The 16,173-nt window shown below is 46.8% G+C and overlaps 1 protein-coding gene across 1 annotated transcript in view; it reads right to left on the bottom strand.

Moving 5' to 3' along the window:
• Window positions 1–16,173, bottom strand: part of Drgx (Dorsal root ganglia homeobox) — an 87,713-nt gene that overhangs the window by 28,263 nt on the left and 43,277 nt on the right. The window contains exon 2 of the mRNA XM_077698738.1: window positions 11,666–11,767. Within this exon, the coding sequence (XP_077554864.1) occupies window positions 11,666–11,750 (85 nt within the window). The 5' untranslated portion in view covers window positions 11,751–11,767. The remainder of the gene's footprint in view (window positions 1–11,665; window positions 11,768–16,173) is intronic.

Here is a 16,173-nt window from a genome sequence, read left to right as displayed (position 1 = left end):
CTTGGTGGCAACTCGCCTGATCATGCGTATGATTCTATTGATGCTGTGTTTGAGGCGCTGCAAGGATACGTCACTCTAGGTGTTGGCCTTGAGATGCAGGCCCAAGATCTTGATGCTGGGCCTTGGAGTTATTGCCTGGCCATCAAGGACTATTTGAATGTGTTCCTTGATGTGTCGTTTGGCGTGAGGGCGGACGACAAGGAGCTGTCATGTTTTACGTGAACACTGGAGGCCACAGGCTTTAGCACATTGGTGTACTAGAATTGAGATGTCACGCATTGGTGTGAGCTTCCTTCAATTTTTGTAACTCCTAACACACGCGCAACATGCGCACAGGGCCGCTAGACGTGCCGTGGGCGGAGCGTACAGCAGCGCGAGAGGTCGCGTGACGGTATCACGTGGCATTCAACGAGAATGCAGGGGGTAAACCCGTAGATGTGCTCGGTGAGTGCACCACCCCTCTTCTCCCTCTTCGCGTGGGCTCGTAGCTAAATCGGCTAGGCAACGGGCTCTCACTTTGTTACTCTGTTAGTTCCAGGTTCGATTCCTGTTAGTACAAGTTAATTCTTTTATTTGTTCGCGGGAGTTTTCTGTTGACATCAACGATCGCGAAAGAACCCTTGGGGGTATAGGTAAAATGCTTTGCTTTAAAATAAACCCACAAAAGCAAAGCACAAACGGAAGGCGGATATGATGCGGCGACTAAATCACGCAGCGGCGCTTCGTGCTGGCGATAACTATAGCTTTCACAGGGCTTCCAGACGCGAAGGAAAGTGCGAAAGCGCTTATTGAAAGTGTTGCAGAGTCCCTTGCCAACTTTCCCAGCTAGCCACTTCATTCCTTCGTTCGCCGCTCTACGCAGCTCGCGCGCCACCGTCTAGAATCCGCATACCAGACATTACTTCGCAACTGCGGAAGGGAGTGAGTGAGGGAGGTGCACCTTTAAAAAAAAAAAAAAACCGCTGGGCTTGCTTCTCGACCGCGCCCTTGTATGGCTGACCGTTGCGATCAAACCGGCAAAGTAGGGCAATGACAAGCTCGGCATATCCCCGACGTGGCAAATAGTGTCTGCGCTGTGACACTAAACATTGAAAGCACGACGCATTGCAAGCATGACTAAAAGGAATCTGACAGCGCTGCCTGTTGAAACCGGGCCGCGTTATATTCCTCAAATGTGTTCAATGCAACTATATGTCAGTAAGTCAAATGCGGTGAAGCAGATCCATCAAAGGTTTTTAGACGGCAGCAGTGTTGCAACCGCAAGAGCTCTGTGAAACAAAAGCCCCCCGCCCCCTTCCCATACCATCATATCTAACGGCTTCCTAGCTGGCTTTATAGTCGATATTCGTACCCGTCGAGTTGCGCAAAGTTGAAAGCCCGGCGGGGCGTTAAATGACAGCTGTAATTGCGATGAAGCAGGGAGACGAAACCGCTATAAAACAATAATAGAGCGTTCGAGATGTTGCATACTCAATCCCTTGTAGGACATAAAGCCTAAGGAAAGAAATGATAAGACAATCAAGTCATTGTATAATTTGCGCGCATATATGCGCAAGGGCCCGTCGCAATGCTGTCTTCTCCTTCTAAACTGCGGATTTGTTGTGTAGCAAAAAGCACGCCGGCGCTCCTTCGCAAAGGGGAAAACTAGATTTACGTGCATATTGCGTCGGAACAACGTATGGAGGCGAAGAACACCTCTTCCTCTCCTCTCTGCGTCTCTTCTGTCCTTCGTTGGAGCATGCAAGCGCTCGCAGAGCGAACGGAATGGCATAGCTGCGCATCGGCTTAACCGGCGCCATAAACGCATTTCCTTTTGCTTATAAGACGGCCTAATGCGCTTCTCGTGAGCCTGTAGAGCATATGCTGTTGGGAGAAGCCACTTTGCCCCTCCGTGTTTGAACCACGCAAGGGCGCTCCCCCTTTCCCGTTCCTCCTTGCCCCCGTAGATGCGCCAGCGCACTGCCGAGCTCACGCAGCCAAGGCTGGAACGTGGAGGGATATTGGCTACTCCTCACCGCTCCCGCTCCCTCTCGCCTGGTCTTTCTTGCGTAGTTCTCGTCCTCGGCGCATACATCGGGCAAGGGGTTAAAGTGGATGAAGGGGTGACGCGACGTTGCGTTTCTCTCCTCCCTCACCCGAAAAACAGTTGGACAAGAAAGTCATTTCTCCCCGGCGTGCGTTCCGGCGTAACATGAGCCTGTTAGCCGATCTCTCTTGCCAGCGAGAAAAAAATGGCCACTCTCATGCTGAATTTTTTCAAGTGGGCACGCGGCTGATGCATTTTGCTAGTCTTGGGAAACGCTCGAGTTTAAAAGGACACAATGCGCTGAAATTGCACTGAAAAAAATATTCAGATAATAAGCACTAGTTATTGTTCATTAGCTACAATTAAATATACCAGCGCTTTTAAGCGTGCCCAGTAAAAGCCCACATTCGATGAGCCATCGAAGCAGTCGCCAGCGACAGAGTCGGTGACGGGCTTCTTCTCGAGAGAGACTCCGGCTCTCGTTGGTAAAAACAAAATACTGTGGTTCAGTTGGCCACATACCATACATTTAAATAACCACTCGCTGCGTCCAAAGGTGAAAATGCGACGAGTAAGGATACTCGACGCATGATTTCACTCAAAGACATCATCGCTACTGTGACATCACGCAGTACAAACCGTCAAGTGTGCAGTGCTTAACGCCGTAGCGCAGCTCCTGCTTTGGTAGTCGCGTCGTTGTCGTACTCTGCCCGTTCGAGCGCAATTATTCGTGATTCAGGTGCGTCGCGACGAAGGACAACCACGGGTGAATGTAAAGGTGCTACGAGAGGAAACGGTAACCAGAAAGAAATGACCGGGCATCTGCTCACTTCGCTGCCAATGTCGTCGAAAGTATTCTCCCGCCCCTCTCTTTCCCGCCCACGTCTAACACTCTTCCCCTTCCGTCTTGCTTCTCCGGGATAGACAGTGGACGTTTGCTCAAGTCAATTCAGTTTTGCCGCGTCTCACCGCTCCCGCGCCATCTACTGGAACCTTTTGTTTGTGTTGGACTTCTTGGAATGACGAACCGAGGTGGCGCCGCGAGCGCTTCTTGCATTTGGGGTTCAAAATATTTTTTCAATGGGTATTTTTTTATTCATTATCGCAAAAAAATAGACCTATATATCTTTAATTAGAATACCGCTGCAAATATTACTTGGTTATTGATGTTTTGCCTCAAATAGGCCTAATGTTTTCTTTTTTCTGAATAATATCGACAAGTATGAACATCACCACCACATTTAGTAGTTTGGAGATGTTTTGCCTATACAAACGTCTCGTTCAGAAATTCTTTTAACTTTTGGCCGGGCGGCTGAATCGAGGGGCGGGAAGACAGACAAACAGACAGACCAGAAGTTTCGCGTTTATATAGCCCAAGAAAGACTATCGCCGTTAGAAGTTAGCTTTACCGCACTATGCGAATCTCTGCTAGGCTGCACTCTTTACATGAGAGTCACACACATCCGGTGCAGCCCCCAAGTTTTTAGCAGTAGTCTAGTCGCAGTAGAGGCGGTAGTTATGTGGTGTACGGGGCGTTACTCCTAAAGGCATCCCTCCCCTAATTTGCGGCCTCCCAACAGCCAGGTATACACGGATTCGTGTGAAGGGAAGAGCACTTTTTTATTGTCGTTTAATGCGGAAAATCAGGCGATATTTTAGAAATTGTCTAGGGTAGAGTAAGAAATGTAGCTTCCTCATAAAGGGACAAAAAAAAAAAAAAAACAGAGCTTATAATTAAATAATGTGCAGCACGGAAATTGGTTAGGAAACCATATCGATTCAATAGGACAGGCCAACTCTTTTTACAATTTTCGCTAAACGGTAGCGTGTGCTTGAAACTGAGTGTTCTCCGATAATTACTGGTCAAAGCAAGAAGTATAGCATATATCGTGTCAATTATTAGAATAATTTATATCTGTAAAGTATGCTTGATTGCTCTGTTGCTCGCTCTTTTACTGGCTTAAACTTCAGTAACTTAGAAAAGAAACCCGTTTAGGAAAGTGAATGAAAAGTAATTAGCATTGTAATTATAATAGTGTTTCGGCTAGCTAGACTCCCAGCTCACGAGTGACTTCTCTTATAATGCAAGTGAACGTTTCCGTGGAAGCATCGATGAAACCATTTTGCTTAATAAATGCTGTCCTGCAACTATGTTATGGGGTTGCTTCACCCTGAGTGGTGCCTTAATTAATCGGCTAGTCTTATTTGATTCAGCCCCCAGTACTGCTGTTCATGGGGAGGCCAAAGCGGCCACTCAGGCAAGACTCCGGTGATACCACTAAACGGAGGCGAGTGTAGCACCAGTGCCGTAATTTGGATTTCTATCAGCGTACTTTTTTGTGCCTGAAAGAAACATTGCTGAAAAACTAGAGCTTTCACCGCGAATATATCTTGTGTGCCCTATGCACTCTCTTTTTTTACAAAGAGATTGGCTCAACCACTTCTTTTTAGCAATCAAGTGGAGAGATTTTTTTAATCGCAGAAGGCTATGCGGTAGGCTGTAGCAAGCTTGAGATTTACAGTGTGTACATAGCAGGTATGAATACAGGTGTAGGTTCTTTCGATGACACACGACAAGAGTGGTGAGATTGCTTGCGATACTGACGCCATTCTTAGGAAAAACTAAGGGATACACAATTTTCTACGCCAACACGTATCTCATTTCTTCGCGCTGTGGTAGGCTCTGATTTAGTGCAGAGGATTGACGAGACAGACATTGTTGCTTTGTCGTCTGAGTCATCAACGCGTATTTGACTGCAGCCAAAGTGATATACTGAGGTTGGCTGCAATTGTGAGCCGGGAATCAGCTGGCTTATCTTCTCCCCTATTTTTTCCAAAAAAGAAGAGCAGGAAATAAAAGAGATGGGCGAGTAAGAATTTCGTCTTTTTGTTCCCCACAATAGATTCTTATAAGAGAACAAAGGCGCATTTTCCGCCTTTGTCCGCACTCAATTTCACGCCCAAGTTTGAAGAGGATCGACGGGCAGCGCATTGATGAAGATATGGGCAAATACACTAACTGAAGTCCCGTGATTTTGGCGACCCAACGTTTCGCCCAACTCGGGGTTTTTTTGAGGCGCAGAACAATGTTCCTTTTCAATCGGGTGAAATTATTTGAACGCGGGAATCTAGACCATTCTCAGATATATACATACATATGTATATATATATATATATATATATATATATATATATATATATATATATATATATATATATATATATATATATATATATATATATATATATATATATATATATATATATATATATATATATAGCAGAACAGAAAGATACGGGACGAGGTACTCGGTAAGCCGAAATATTCAATAGGGCCGAATGACGTGTGTTAGTCATGTTTAATTTTGATACATTAATAATTTAGCGAAAATACAAGTCGAGAAAAAAACTGCCGTTTTTTATATATATATATATATATAGATATATATATGTATATATGTATATATATATATATATATATATATATATATATATATATATATATATATATATATATATATATATATATATATATATATATATATATATATATATATATATATAGCAGAACAGAAAGATACGGGACGAGGTACTCGGTAAGCCGAAATATTCAATAGGGCCGAATGACGTGTGTTAGTCATGTTTAATTTTGATACATTAATAATTTAGCGAAAATACAAGTCGAGAAAAAAACTGCCGTTTTTTATATATATATATATATATAGATATATATATGTATATATGTATATATATATATATATATATATATATATATATATATATATATATATATATATATATATATATATATATATATATATATATATATATATATATATATATATATATATATATATATATATATATATATATATATATATATATATATATATATATATATATATATATATATATATATATATATATATATATATATATATACTGCACACATACGCATGCGTGGTGTTGCATACGTCCCCTCCGAGAGGGACGAATCATTCGACACGACTCGTTTTGTATAAGCTACGTATGGTTTGGACTCGAGAAGAGGCCGAAACGCACGTTTTCCTCATTATTACGAAGTATAGCAGGAAAATCTGAAACATAACATAGTCACTGCTGCCCGCTAAGCTTTTCACCAACATGCACCTCCAAGCCTAACGCTAGGATTTTCTTCGAGTAAGTGCCTACGAACGCAGGGAAAAGTTCTAACTTCACGCTGTCTCACGCGTGCGTGAATTTGTCCCTCTTCTTCTTCCTTTTCTTTTTTGCAGCACGAGAGAAGTAGCACGCATTATGGGTGGATGTGTCCCTGCACCATCTCCGTTGTATTGTCACGTGCGTATACATATAGGCATGGACAAGGCAAGGTTCCTGTGATGTGTAAACGTTATTGAAGCGAAGTTGTGCTTCCCAGTAACCTACAAGAACACCATAAACGTAGAAGGAGCAGTGAAACGACCCGCCGCGGTGGCTCACTGCAACGCCGCCTGTATTAACATTGCCTGACGCGTCGCGCGCTTTTCACTGGGAAGGGTAGGGACGCTTAGTTCAGGCACTGGTCCGCTATGTGGCGCGTGCCGGCGGACATCTCGCCTTACGTCACTGCTCGCGAGTCGCGAACGCTGCAGCCTCTTCTACGACGTGTGTCTGTCAGCTTGGATGTTGGGCTTCAAGGGCCGTTTCGCTTACATCTTAGCCGCGATGGGGCGTTAGTTCTGTGGCGCACTGGGGATCTCATTCAACGTGTCGTTCGCTTCATACTTGCTGCATTTTTCCAAAGATAAAGACGGAGGCGGACTGAAATAGTGTAAGAACGTACTGATTGTCGGGTAGACATACAGCTAACAGAAAAACGATATTTTCGGATGGGGCAGCCATTATTTTACTGATATTTTTCTTTCTGGAGTATTTAGAGAAGAAAAAATTGCGTGCACGTTTTTTGTTCAGGCGCTCACTTCTACGATTACTTTCCAATAATATCACGTGCTTGTAAACTTCAGAAAATTATAGGAAACAAAAGGATAAGCAGCTGGGATCCCGCCACGCTGTCCGGGCGCTTCTACAGTACAGTCCTCAATTTTAGAAGTGCGTACCGATGCGGAGTGCGAACAGCGGGGTCAAAACAATACCTAAATGCGGAGTGGATAGAGGTGGGATGCCCCACTCAGAAAATTTCAGGGCCTGTGATCCGAGTAGATAAGCGCGCAAGGCCGGCATCAGCCTGCGGCAGCGCAAGGGATTTTGCTTCCTGACAAATGAAGTTTTATCAGTACCCGCCGCGGTGGCTCAGTGGCTAAGGCGTTGTGCTGCTGAGCACGAGGTCGCGGGTTCGATTCCCGGCCGCGGTGGCCGCTTTTCTGGTGGAGGCGAAAAGCAAAAACGCCCGTGTGTACGAGATTTCGGCGCACGTTAAAGATCCCCAGGTGGTCTAAATTAATCCGGAGCCCTCCACTACGGCGCGCCTCATCGCCTGCGTTGCGTCGGCGCGTTAAACCCTACAATCAATCAATCAATCAAGTTTTATCAGTGACAGACCAAGACAGACAGGCATGGTGAAAAACAAGAAGGCGTAGGAGCGCCGCCTCGGGAACGCTAAACAAACTTTCCACTATTTTGCATAGTTTCCGAGAAGCGGCGCTGGCTGGCAGACACGAAAGCACGCTGGAAGGCTAAGGAGCGGGGAAGGATAGGAGAGAGCAACAGGAGAGTGGCTGTTTGGCCATTTTTCGCTCACGCGTTAGGCAATGTTATACAGGCGGCGTTGCTCAGTGGCTAAGGCGTTGTGCTGCTGAGCACGAGGTCGCGGGTTCGATTCCCGGCCGCGGCGGCCGCTTTTCTGATGGAGGCGAAAAGCAAAAACGCCCGTGGGTTCAAGATTTCGGCGCACGTTAAATATCTCCAGGTGGTCAAAATTAATCCGGAGCCCTCCACTACGGCGCGCCTCATCGCCTGCGTTGCGTCGGCGCGTTAAACTACAATCAAATCAGCAGTGAAACGAAGGGACGTGCAAGTCCAGCGTCACTGAATCGAATGCGCGACGTTTGCTCTGCATGCATTTATCTCGCCGGCCGCCTACCTTTCCAGAAATATCTAATTGCATCGAGAACATATCCGATCACCCTAGAACAGCCTAGGTGTGTACCGAACGGGTTACATAACCCTTTCCCTAAGATTGCTGGGCCTAGCATAACGACAAAAAGAGACGAGTGCTTCGCAGCAATATCTCGGATTACGAATTCGGAACTGTAGGCATGGCCCATCGAATTGTCCCGCGTTAACAAAGTATATAGTTTCGTCTAAAACAAACAAAAGCAACTTGCACTGAACGCATGTTCCTGTAATCGAAGGATTTATGAGAACCGAAATTAATCCGCTGCCACTGAAGTGTTGTGGCGCTAAACAAGAGGTCACCGGCTCGATTCTTTGTTACCGGGGCTGTATTTTTGCTGAAGGATAATCTCCGGTTAATAGTCTTCGATTTTCCGTGTTTTCACATTTTTCAAATACAGCCCTGGTGGCTAAAAATCAAACATAGGTGGTGTTTCAGGGTGTTTCAGGGAAGACTAAAAATAGGCTTTCGGAGGCAAAATTGTTTTTTTTTTTTTTGCGCGATGTGATCAGGGGCCGTGGCAAGCGCAATAAAACGAGTTCCAATCGCTATTTACGGTGACAGTTAACTAGTACTTGTTCATTAACATTTTAGTTATTGCAGTTAGGCGTGTAATTGCGATGTGGAAATTAAAGAGGATCGTCAGTCAACCCGATATCCAGCGTTAGAATTGCGAAAATGTAATTTCCGGCAGACCTATGGGCTCAGTACTCGAGTCCTCCGGCCGCGCGTATCTGGAGCCGGGCATCTGCAAAGCGCGGCAAAGCCATGTCCTTGAGTTTACGTCACTCAGAGCTGCACACGTCACACGTACACCGCGCTTTATCGCGGCCGGGCCAGAGCGGAGGCGCGCTCGCGGTGTACGTGTGACGCGTACAAACAACTCTGAGTGACGTCAACAAAAAGGCATGGCTTTGCCGCGCTTTGCAGACGCCAGGCTTCAGATGCGCGCGTCTGGAGGGCTCAAGCACTCAGCCCATAGGTCTGCCGGAAATTACATTTTCGCAAATCCAACGCTGGATATCGGGTTGACTGACGATCATCTTCCATTTCCACATCCCAATTGCACGCCTAACTGCAATAACTAATATGTGAATTAACAAGGAATAGTTAACTGTCACCGTAAATAGCGATTAGAACTCGTTTTATTGCGCCCGCCACGGCCCCTGGCCACTTTGCGCAACAAAAACAATTTTACCTCCCAAAGCCCATTTTTCAAATTACTTAAAGTCTTGCCTGAAACACCCTGTACATGCTCTGTTTTTGCTACCTCGTCTGTCACGTCACTGCTGACGTTGGGAAGCGGTAAATTTGAAAGTTGTTCCATACTTGTGTGTGTGGGGGGGGAGGGAGGGGGGAGGGGTGAAAGGACAACGTCATCCGCAACTTATATGGAGTTGAGCAAATTATCAATGGCTAGTTATTTCAAATAAACAGCGGACGCATATTGTATTCATACTTATCATTTCGTGCAGCAATCCCCCTTTCCCCTACCCGCACCCCCTACCTTCCTCTTCCCCAAATCAGTGGGAGAGTGGACTGACGAGCTCGCGGCTTGAAAACTAGAAGTACGCGGTCAACCAAGCTCGATCAGCGGAGCTAGCCCGCAGCCTTCTAGAAGGAGAATGTGGCACTCACTTTTAGTTTGTTTTATTTTTTTTCTCGGCTCCAATGTACTTTTTCATTAGAGCGCCCCCCACCTCCCCTCCCTCTCCACATAATTTGTTTCCCGATTGCCAACTTTTTATCTGAGCACATCCACAGTTTTTACTGGGTAGCATAGGTGATCAAATTACTTCGAATTTATTGAATTAGTAACAGAATACTGCTTGGAAGAACGACGAACTGAGCGAGTTGGTACTGGTTCATTAAAAAAAAAAACTGCGCAGACAGACGCACAACAGAAGAAGAAGCGTACGTTTCTTCCTTTGTAGTGTGTGTGTGTGTGTGTTTCTGCTCAGAATTCTGGGCCCAGATCTCCAAAGAAAAACACAAATTTAATTACGAACGAATCTGAGTTAAAAATAATTATGCTTCACTGCTGTTGCTTTTAGAAAGCTAGGAAAAAGACCTTTGATTAGCTTTTGAGCGCATTCGAACGTTTTTGAACGAACTTGAACATTTGAGCGCACATTGAGCGACTAAATGTGCGATCAAATGTTTTTTCCTTCTTTTATAGTCCCGTTAAATTGTGTTTGATATAAAATGGCGGAAATAGGAGTACCCGCTAGGTATGTTTTGTACAGTTGTAGTGCCTTTGCAAGGTTATCCGTGCGATGGCTTATTTAACCGCCAAGTGGTGCATGGTATGGCGGGAGCCCGGTGACGTCAACGTTGGTTTAGTTCGGCGAAATACCGAGGAGCACGGCCCACTAATTTTACTAAAGCCAGTACACAAAACGCCAGCACAGTGAGCATGGGGGAACTTCAACGGAAGGCTGTTTAAGAGGCACCTGAAACAATTTTATACCTTTTCGAGATCTGAAAAAAAAAAAAAAAAACCATTTAAAACATGGCCAATAAGCCCATTTAGTCCTTCCGCGTGAAATAGTACTGCACCACTTGCCTCTGCAAACTTACAAAATCGATCAGGAGATTTTCCTTTCACCCGCCGCGGTGGCTCAGTGGCTAAGGCGTTGTGCTGCTGAGCACGAGGTCGCGGGTTCGATTCCCGGCCGCGGCGGCCGCTTTTCTGATGGAGGCGAAAAGCAAAAACGCCCGTGTGTACGAAATTCCGGCGCACGTTAAAGATCCCCAGGTGGTCAAAATTAATCCGGAGCCCTCCACTACGGCGCGCCTCATCGCCTGCGTTGCGTCGGCGCGTTAAAACCCTACAATCAATCAATCAATCAATCAGATTTTCCTTTCTTTCTAGGCGTTTTTCATAACTAGGCAATGTTTTTGTGCATATGTGACGTCACATAAGCCATATCGCCACTTTCAGTCGCCTTCCTTTCTTGTGCATCACCAAAAGCATCTGACGGTTGCTTTAAAGAAACTCTCCACACAACCTGAACTGAGCACAAACTGAGTGAGGTGAGCTTATGTTCTCATATATGTGTCGAGAACAACGCGGCGAAAACACAGTGCAGTGGCAGCATCACAACCGAACCACACGTGCTGAAGCGTTGTTCCTGGGTTCGCGCACTGTTGTTGTTTCCCGTTCACGACACGTTTGGAGTATCACGTGTGCGAATACCAGCTCCCCACAATCATTATGTAGGTACAACCTATGCTGCCCAGTGATTCCAATAAATTAAAAAAAGGCTACCGAGATAAATACTTAGATTTTGGAGAATTAAAATGTTCTGAGCGTATCGCCATGCGTCCGTTCACCACGGCCACTGATTTTTTGTATGTTTGAGGACTTTACATGTGTACACTTTTCACCAGTAAGTTATGAAACATTCAAATAATGTCCAAGTGATACAATATATTTAATCAAAAACACCGCCGAAGTGTGCCGTAAGGTATACGCGCTTGAAGGCGCTGAACCCACTTGGAGTATGGGCTGGCTGTTTACTCACATGGAGAGCCCGGAGAGTAAACAGAGAAAGGCAGGGGAGGAGGTCTTGGACCGAGGCTGCTGATTGGACAGTGGTAACAAAACATGTCCGCCACCGAGGGCACTGCGAGAAAGAGAGGGGGAGGGCAGGAAGGAAAGAATTAGACTAGATTCAGATTTAGAGGGAAAGAAATGACTTGTAGAAGCATAAACCGTGCAACGAGCAAGACGAGAGGATGTTTTGTCTACAACAGCGGCGATGGCATGCGACGACCACCCAATAAGGTACTCGAGCAGGAAGTATACCTGCTAGTGCCAACCCCTACCAGGCTACTACCATTCTACGATTGGGATTAACAAGCGATGCGTATTTCAAATGAATGCAAAGTTGCATGGTGCCATACAGCATGTTTCCTTTAATTTTCCTTTGTTCTTTGTTTTGTGCCGTTCGGGAGCATTAGAGGCTAAAAGTAACTCAATTTGTCGTTACGCCTTTTTAACAAAAAGGCGGTGAGAACGCAAGTATACTGTGCGGTCTTTCGTTAACGCATTTCGAGCCGAACGTCAGCTCCAGTGTACTATTGTAAAGACTCGCGAGTGCGAGTTACTTCTCGTAGCTGATTTTTCACACAGTTGTGACCGCTGAAAGATTGTTTTAATGGTCAGTGTGACCTTAAACTCGCAGGAGTGGTTGCGAAGTCTCTGTACGAGCCTGTAACAGCCAGAAGCAAACAGAAGCTTACTCGCTTTCCTGCCAAATCTTTAGGCTTTTGTGTTTTCGCTCTACTTGTTCCGCGAGGTCGGAAAAGTTCGCTAACGAATTTATTTGGCTCTCTTTGCGCTTTCTGTTCTTTAGTGATTTCCCTTTCAACCACGTAATTCGCGAATTCAGCCGTTTCTCCCGGCACTAAGGGCATATCACGGTCCTGCAAATTCAATCACCGCGTCGGTCACCTACGAGCAGCCACTCGAGCGAAATACCGCTCGAGGGCCACCGACAATCTTGCTGATCACTTTGCTCGTTGAGCCCGGGAGAAAGGTCAGACGCACTTCGTGATAGGTTTAACCGCAGAGGCGAGGCGACCAGAGAGGTCGAAATGAAGGAGAAAAAAAAAAGAGAGAAAGCAATGGCGTCCACTAACTGGCGAGCCTCTCAAGAGCCCCGGTCCTCGCCGGGGCGAGCATCGGTGGAGAGCGCCCCTCCCTCCCAGGAGTCCTCCCACCGTACCCGGACGCCACGTGCTGACCGTCCGCGGTCGCTGAGATCGTTAACGACTGCTAATTGATTAATTACGCCCTGAGCCCGCCTGCCTGTCCAGCGTGCTAGCGCATGCGCGCACACACAGTGGAGCCCGCGGACTAGCTCCTCTCAATTCCTGTGTGAACAGCGCCCCCTCCACTTCCTCCCCACTAAGTTCTCTCGTCTGCCCAATTATTTGGCTCGAGGTTCCGCGTTCAGCCCCAGTGTCGTCCAGCGCCCTTCGTGGCCGAGCTCTCCATTCAGGAGCCTCTCACCTAGTGCGCCCCCACGCTCACACAGCCGCCGGCCTCGAGTGTAGCCATGCTATTGGGGAGCGCGGAACGAGTTAGAAAAACTAGCGGGGGATGCGTACGCGATAAAGGAGTTAGCGCGGAGGCCCCAACTGACCCGGAGCTGATGCAGACCCGTGGCTGCCTGCTGGCTCAAGAGCTGACGACGTGCGCTGATGAGTTGAATTGGGAGGCGAGGGCGCGGCTAAAACGCGCCTCTGTCTTTAACGTGGAACTATTCACTCTATAGATTCTGGCCTCCCAAGACTGCTGCCGCTCTTTTTGTGAGGCCACGAGCTCGCGCTAACCCCTTCATTCCGGTCTTTCTGCGATCTATTGCGATTCCGAGGCGCTAAACTAGTCCGCCCGCGGGAAGTGTAAATTTCTCGAATTATTTACTGTTCTGACAAAAGAGGTAGCAAAACGCGTCTTTTCATGCCGCGGCAGAAGAGCAGCGGTGCAGAAGCACAGCCAGCCCGGCCTCTTGTGTGTCCTTACAGTCAACCGTCTGTAAGCTTGTCTCTGTCGCAGCCCCGTTAATTGTTGAAATCTACACATGGCGACTCTACGGAGGACCCATAGCGACGCGAAACAAAGAGGCATTCACATTTAACTCTTTTTGAACCGATCTACGACACTGGTTCCACCTTTTTGTTTCAACTACGGAGACATACAAGGGAAATTGGGGATTAAGTGTTGTTTCTTGCTGCTGTTGGGATTGGCTGAGTGCGGATGCAGCAGAGAGGCAGCAGAGAGAGAGAGAGAGAGAGAGAGAGAGAGAGAGAGAGAGAGAGAGAGAGAGAGAGAGAGAGAGAATAAGCATGTATTGATGAGCCTTAGTGCTGATGGCGGAGCACTCGCCCGGTGCAGCTACCTTTCGAAATACAAACAATCTTCCCGTAATGAAGATTGTTACTTATTTGTTCATTCCCCATAACTAGGGAATGTTACTGATTCGTTCATTCATTTGGTTGTTGGTCGTCTTCCAACGCCTGACTGCCTCATTTTCACCTGGTTACGCTGTTTGCTCCCCACTATCGCAAGACACGACAATTTATGTGGATACGGTAGGTCTAATATGGCATCGCATAACAAACCTCGATTTGCGCATGCTCGTAAAACATACAAGAAATCTGCTTCCCCAAAGCACGCCGAAATGATCAATTGTTCAGGTTAGAATTAAAGATTTGGCTAAGAAATGGGACAGGCTCTGCGAGGAGCCTTGCCTGATGATGCCCCCTCCCCCTCCCCCCGCCCTCCTGCCTCCCATATAGGTGCAGTTATTTTTACTGAAATCTCCAAATATGATTCCATGTTCACCTTATTTTATCTGTCAGTTGACGTGATTGGGTACTTGACGGTGTTGTGGCGCACAGTTCAACGGGTGTATAGAAGCTTAGAACTTTTTATTTGTGATGTCTAGTTCTTGGCCCAGTGAGCTCAGCATTAGTCATGAACTAGCCAGCCACGTATTACACCCGGATCAAGTGGGAATATTGCTTTGTGATCCTTCAAATTCAAATTACTGCCTTACACGACCAATATTCACCTATCTACGAGGCAGGCTGTAGTCGAGGGCTAGTCTAACTTAGCCCCCCATGTGGATATTTAACGTGCCCCGAAATACCATAGACAAGGCAATTCCATCGTTTTCTCTTCATTCGGAAGGCAGCCTCCGCGCCCGCGAATCCAACTCACGACCTCGAATTCAGCCGCCCAACGTCACCGTTATAGGTCACCCAACGGTTTTGCAATCCTTATAATGACGACAAAATCTAGTAGAAAATGACAGCTTCAAGAGCAATGAAAGGACAGCGTTTCACACAAGCGAATCACAATAAACGACGGGCTGGGATAAACAACATATCATCTTATACGCATTGATTAAAAAAAAAAGGCATAAAAAGAGGAAACATGGCGGCGAGGGACGCGTTTCTTGACTTCCCGACCTCGCAAGGCTGTCTGAGCGAGCCAGTAACCGACTCACCGTGCGCGCCGCCGCCACTGGCCGATTGGCGGCAGCTCCGGTTAGTTTGATTAACGACGCGCTGGGCACTGTGCCGCCGCCTACATCGTAACTAATTAGAATTACTCGGCGGCGCCAACGCTCAAGGGCCACCGTAGGGACCAAACTAGCCGCGGCCATCAGAGAACACCGCGTTCACGCAGATGCTGCGCGCAGGGGTGGTGGCGGAGGTGGCTGGCTGGCGATGAGTCTCCCTAAAGTGCGAACGCAACTTTGTCCGTGTCCGCATTTTATCTCGCCGAAAAGACAACCACTTCCTTCTCGGACGTAGCAGTTGTTTAATAACACAGAGAATGGCACAGTACAATTTTCTTCTCGTCACGTGACAAATAGGGAACGCTGAAGCGGGGTTTATGGTAATTTCTTTAAAGTTTTTCTTTAAATGTTAGATGATATATATCCATGGTAAAATTTCAAAAGAGAACGTCCGCGGGGGGGGGGGGGGGGGGGTACGATCTTTAACAAAAAAAAAGAAACTCGAACGGCAGCTTGTAAGCATTACAAAGCAGTCTGCACCACTAATTAAGCTCTCACGATGGTTTCAGTACGAATTTCGGTCGTGAGATTTGCCGTCGGGTAAGTGCGGTGAAATATTTATCAAGGTCAGTGTGCTAGCTTCCGTGGCTTCGAACTGCTAGCAATATTTACGACGTTCACCAGCAGAGAAGCGCAATACGATTAAGGCAGGTAAGTAGGCGGCACGCTGCCAACATCACAGAAAAACCACTCCACAGGTTAGATCAATAAGTGAATGCGGTATCGTAGTCTGCTTTATCTCAGCCACCGTTTTATCAGAATTTTGCGGTTGGGGGACGCGCATCGGTCACCGCAGAATTTACTACCATCCCGTGTTCTCGAATCAGGAGCAGTGATGGAGAAGATGGCGCTGTTCTTTGGTGGGTGCTTCGCTCGCGAGCGCCTTGAGGTGGTCCAGGTGGCCACCGTACACGCCACCACCAGATGCGTGAGCATTA

The sequence above is a fragment of the Haemaphysalis longicornis genome, unplaced genomic scaffold (genome assembly GCF_048455015.1).
Source record: "Haemaphysalis longicornis isolate Haplotype H1 unplaced genomic scaffold, Haemaphysalis longicornis Haplotype H1 scaffold_1, whole genome shotgun sequence".
In the NCBI taxonomy this organism is placed as follows: Eukaryota; Metazoa; Arthropoda; class Arachnida; order Ixodida; family Ixodidae; genus Haemaphysalis; species Haemaphysalis longicornis.
This window is presented reverse-complemented; position numbering and strand designations above follow the sequence as displayed.